Consider the following 6000-nt stretch of genomic DNA (forward strand, 5'->3'; position numbering starts at 1 on the left):
AGAAACAAGAACGACCAAAAACCTCGTTTTGATTATTTCTGTTCTTCAAGAACTAATTTCTTCTTCAGATGTCCAAAAAATGCAGTTACTTTCCAATGTCCCATTGGCCTTTATCTCAGAGGAGTTGTAGTCCTTCATTGTCCTTCCAATGTCTTTTATCTTATAATATGTACTCTCAGTTTCTAACCTTTCCTATAGGAAGGCAACTGATCCATAACATCTACTTTTTGTCTCTTTTCCCTGAACATCTGGGCTGAGAGATCAGAAGCTGCATTTGAGCAAAATGATCCCATTTTTTTCAAAACTTAAATAAGTCTCTACAGTAATTTGATCTGCTTTTTATCTGCTTGCAAATTATGGGCTCTGAGATGATGCTCAAGTTTTTCAAAGAGACAAAGTTAAATAGGTGAAAAGCTTAAAGCAAGACAATGTTAGATCTGCAGCATTATTGAATATGGGTTGTACTTGTTCCCAAGTACTTTAATTTACTGCTTATTTGACATTGTGGAGTTTTTTTCAGTTTTTAGAGGAAGATAGCAGAACCAGAAAATATTCCTAGTTGGAACTTGTTTTCACTCCTGCCTTGGATACTGGCTTAATATTTGCAGCACTGGATAGAAAATTTGAGCATGAAGGACACATATGCATGTGGAGCCATGCAAAACTGTTCATTTGCAGTTTTAAAATTGGTGGAGCTTTTTCTCCAGATATAACCTGTGTGTGGATAGAGATGCCATGCTCATCTATATACCATATATTTGTCTTAGCCATAAAGGCCCATTTGACAGTTACTTGTCTACACATGATTATGGTGTTATTTATGAGGTTATTGGTACTTGCTGTACTTAGACTATGCAGTCATCTCTTTTTGTTGCTCCATCTTTTTGTTGGTTGACAGGTTTTTTCCTGTCTTCCTCATTTTCTTCCATCCTTTTAAGATTTCTCATCCACTGTCACTGAAACATTTCAGTTTTGCTTTTTCTCTCTACCTGAAAAGAATTTCGTAGTTGCCTGGGATATTACAAGTAACAGCATGTAGTCAGAGACTATACATCAGAATTAACAGTTTAACAGTTAGGTTTTCAGCTGAGCCTTATGATTAAGTTGCAGAGGGGTGGAGAATCCAGGACTTAGAAGAGGATGATAATATGTCTTACTTCAGAGAAGATGCAAAGCATAATTAATTTGTCCTTGTACAGTGCTTTGTGATCCTGGGATAGGAGACGCTTTGTGTGTACTACTACTACTCATAATCAGAGACAGAAGCCCTTTAGATTAACAGAGCTGTCCAGAAATTAGAAATATGCATGAACATATTAAGAGCAAAATATCATAGCAAATGCATGTAAATACACAATGATGAAGTTTTGGGGAATTGATAACAGAATCAAAAGCAGCCAAGACTTTTCAAGACATAGTAATGGTTGCCTGAAAGAGGTGTGGTTAGTATAGCTTTACCATGGTCCAGTCACAATTTTTCAAAAGTAGCAGCTTAGTTGTTACAGTCACATAACCTGAGCCCTTCGTTTTTTCTTGACATTGCATTAACATTGTGGTCAAGTAAAACAACATTTCCTAATGTATGAGCTCTGCAAAGGACAAACTGTCCTTGTGCATTATTATTTCTGTGTGTTGTACTTTTGAAACTGAGTTGTTTCAGTGTCATCCTGTTTCACTTCCCTTGAAGTGAGATTCTGGCATAATTTGATAACATACTGCTAGAAATGAACCAGTTTGTGTCTTTTAGTGCCTTTTCCCTTCATCCATACCTGTCCAGTAGGCCTCAGTGGGATAGGATGGGCCCTAGGGTTTGTCATAGACTTGATCATTGGTTTACCATTTCAGCAGGCTCTGACTTGCCTCTGCTTGCTTTCTTCTCCACACAAAGTAAGCTATAGAATAGAGGATAAAATTGGTTGTCTCATTGAACTTGGACTTCTTCCAACAATAGATAGTGTTGCTGATTTAAGATTATCAGCAGAAAGCCCAGTATATTGGTAGTACAAACTTGTTCCCAGTCATAGTACAAAAAGCTGTACTGCCAGGGAAGCCTAGCCACTTTAAGTGGCTTGTGCACATGTCAGTAGTTGCTACTGTCTCTGTGAACGTCCTGCCTTCGTCTGCACCCCTTGTTGCCACCACGTGACACCCTCCCTCTCATCACTGTGGAGCTGGGAAAGAGGGAAGTGGAAGGTCTCTTTCAGAGGCTGAGCTGTTCACCATCAGTTTCTTCCTGAATTCATTGCAGGGACCCTGCAATGAAATGTGGAAAACTCTTTCTTAACCAAATGAAGCATTTTATACTAATTATTGGATACTTTTCAGGTGGCCTTCTTCCCTTTAATGCACAACAGTACAACCTCATTACTGCCCTCTTTGCTTTTCAAATTGTTCAAAGCATTCCCTGTGGAGTCTTGTATAGATTTATGTTTGTGTGTTCTGCACTATAATTATAATGATAATTCAGCTAACATGAAAGCTTTCTGGAGGTAAGTGTAGCAGAAACACTTTCTCTGCTGTAAGCTAATTTTGTTCCTTACCTAGATTCCCACCCCACCTTGCATAGCACACGTTGTTGAGCTCACTAATGCCACACAAGCTGTGGTCACCTGGCATTTGTTTCAGACTACTCCTGTTGCCTTCACCTGGGCTGTGTCTCTGGCATAAAATTCCACCCTCTATCCATCAGGGAACTCACACCTAGTGCTGCTGCCTCCATGGCACACAACATTTTTTGTCTTCTTCCTTCCTTTTTTCCCATGAGAGCAGTATCCAAGCTGTATCCCCCATCCCCTCCCTTTTTTAAACTGCTAAATAATGCTACTTGAGAACTTGAGTTTGCCTGCATTTTTCTTTTGCTAGCAAGTGTGAGAAATGTATTAATATTTAATCCAAACAATTTGGAAGAAGTTGAAGCTACAATTAGATAGCTATGGCCATCTGTTGTGAACAGCAGAACAAGAATGTACTTAATAACTTGGAAAGAGAAAAGGGACTGCCAATCACCTATAGAATATTCCTTAATAAAGCTTGCACAGTCTCTGCAGAGGGAGATCCAGGTGGTGAAGGAGACACTCCAGACCGTGCTGGTGCAACTTCAGTCAGCCAAGGAGGCAGGAGAAGAAAAGGCTGGAGACTTCCTCTGTGACAGCTGGTGTCCAGGAAAACAAGACTTGAAGGAATAATGAGCAGAAAGAGCTGGTAGGATGACATTAATTCACAAAGGGCTGCTTTTAGTAACTGAATACTGTTTTACTAAGCCTCAGGGATCTCTTCTCTCCCCTGCATAACTAATAACTAAATCAATTATGGAGAAACAGAGCCTGGAGGTCTATCATCAGAAGTACGCTACGCAGCCTCATATGTTTTGGCACAGATTGGGAAACAGCTTTCAGAGCAGAGCAGCTCCTGTAAATGTGTAGATTACAAATTGATACATTTCAAGTGAGTCTGCAAAGTTGCCTTTAATGTCAGTGAAGTGTTCTCCTTGAAGGCTCATAAACACTGTCTTCCTCTACTCATGGATTTTTTCCCCTGATTTAAAATGCAACATTAAAGCTGGAACATCTAGTATTTCTTGGAAAATAGCTCTAAGAATAATAAGAACTTTTTTTTCCCTCTTTGGCTTTAACAGCTTTCTTACACTGAATGTATTTTTGCATTCCTGCCAATAATTAAATCAATAGGGTGAAATTCAAGCTAACCGTGTTCTTTCAACTGAAATTTGGATCTCATTTGCTCTGTGGTATTAAGTACAGTGGAGGTAACTAACAGCAGCCCCTATAGGAGTAGTTTAACTCAATTTATTTAGGTATTAATGTAAAATTTCTTTAGTATTACAGGGGTTGTAAAGCAAAAAAAAAAATCGTATGTTGGTGATTTGTGTTGCTTATATTTAAATATTGTATGAACAAGAAGTCATTTAAATCTTGTTGTAAAGATTACTACCATTACTTTGATCTTCCGTGTAAGCTTCAGAAGGAATGCAGATTTTTTTTGCAAGACATGTATGTCAATATATACACATGTATAGTTAAACATGTATTTTTATAGGGAATAAAAACAATACTGAACTGAAGCCAACTGGATAATTGTTCAAAAGAGTTAATGTCTTCCAAAAATTCATGTGTACTTCTACTTTGATACCAGTATATCTCTGATACCATAAAAATTCTGTTGCAGAGGGAGAATTTTTTAAAAAAACCTTAATTTTTAAAAATACAATAGAAAATGTCTTGCAACTGATACAGTACTTTTTTGATACTGTTTTTCTGTCATTTTTAGAATTACTCTTCTACTTCGGTTACATTTTATAGCAACATTGTGTTTTTGCAAATTTTGAAGGTCACTGGACTACTTTCCCACTAAGATCCTGTTCATTTTTGGTGTGTTTTAATGCTAGTTGAAACTTCTACCTCAGTGTTAAGTACAGAAGGAGGGAGGGAAAAAAAGTGCCAGGCAGCTGAGACATACAACAGGATTATAATTGCCTCCAGGAGCATATGGTTGTCAAAGCAGGGCAGAGAGCTCAGGTGGTTTCTATAGTCATCAGATCCTCAGGGTTGCATTACAGCCCCGTAATTCAGAACATGGTTGACTTTTCTCACTGAGTAATATATGGGCCAGCATCCTTTTATGTTGTGGTAAAGACTCTTGGAGCTCCAGCTTGCCTGGACTCTGCTACTCTGTTCCCTAATGGAGAGCTCTTGCTATTCTGCTTGACAAGTTTATCTCTCCACATCCCTGTTCAATACCTACCTCCCCACCACAGCTCTGGCACTTTCTAAAGCTCCCCTGAACAGATGAACAAGGTGTTTGCCTCCAGCTCAGGGCAGGAGACAAGTGCAGGTGGCACCCTGACATTCAGCCAACGCGTAGGAGCAGCTCCAGAGCAAAATCTGCCTGCCAGAAAGCACTCATGGAAACCCACATGAGTTCAAGTAAAGAGGAAAGAGAGCACTCTGACAAGATACAGCTCTTAAAACTGTTTCTTTAACACCCATAGAAGCTGCCTGGGGTTCAATACCACAGTGGGCCCAGGTACTGCATTTCCAGCAAGGAGCATTTATATGGAACTATGACAACAGTCCCAGAGATGATGGCCAGTACACTATACTAAGGTTTCATGACACCCCACTCTCCCACCCTGCACGGTTTTGTCCTTTGAATATTTAATGCCTGCAACGTAAAGTTGTTAGGCCCTAGAAGTGCCTTAGAGCCAGGATCAGCTACAGCTGAAGCATCAGGTCTGTCTCCTTGCAGCAGCAAGGGCTCAACAACAGGAATAGGACCTGACCATCACAGGGGCAGAAGTACAGCATCCTCAAGCAAGGTTTCTTGAAAACATTCCCATTCAATTAAAAAAATTGTATGGCTTTTGTGTTTCAAAGCTTCAGAGCACTACTCATCTTAATAAAAACTCAATTTACACAACCACTCTAATAAGACACTGCATTTCTAAGGAGAAGGGAAACTGAATCAGTCATCGTTGATGTTATGTTTGTATCTGTTAACATCTATTTTATATGTAACACAGACTACTACTACTCCTTTAATTTATTGTTCCATTAACTTCGTTGTTTGTTGTGGGAAGTTAGAGCCAGTAACCATCCCTTTTCTGAGACACATGTGATAATAAGCATACTTTAAAAAAAAGGTATACTATGCCATGTATCAGCTGCCTTTTATCTGTGAATAGAAAACTTTCAAATAAAGAGAAGTATGTTTTTAACTAACCCAATGTCTCTTTGCATTCTGTGCAGTGTACAGCATTTTAGAAGTTACATCACAGGGAGTGGAGGAAAGAAAAGGAGAAAGAAACCATGTGTGTGACTATAATTGTGCTGCTGACAGCAGTAATTCGTCTGCTTGGGCTAGCCTGTTATGTCTTTTGAAAACAGTCTAAAGACATATTCAAGACTAAAACCTGACAGCAACATGTAGTTCTTTTCAGTATGAGAGGGAGAAATAAGTATCACACAGTGAGCTATACAGACAGGT

General features: G+C 39.1%; 1 protein-coding gene across 1 annotated transcript in view; it reads left to right on the forward strand.

Moving 5' to 3' along the window:
* The window catches only part of DISC1 (DISC1 scaffold protein), a 189329-nt gene extending 183594 nt beyond the window's left edge, over nucleotides 1-5735 (forward strand). Inside the window, exon 14 of the mRNA XM_030944434.1 lies at nucleotides 3037-5735. Within this exon, the coding sequence (XP_030800294.1) occupies nucleotides 3037-3185 (149 nt within the window). The 3' untranslated portion in view covers nucleotides 3186-5735. The remainder of the gene's footprint in view (nucleotides 1-3036) is intronic.
* Nucleotides 5736-6000: the final 265 nt, after the last annotated feature.

This window comes from Camarhynchus parvulus, chromosome 3 (genome assembly GCF_901933205.1).
Source record: "Camarhynchus parvulus chromosome 3, STF_HiC, whole genome shotgun sequence".
Taxonomy (NCBI): domain Eukaryota; kingdom Metazoa; phylum Chordata; class Aves; order Passeriformes; family Thraupidae; genus Camarhynchus; species Camarhynchus parvulus.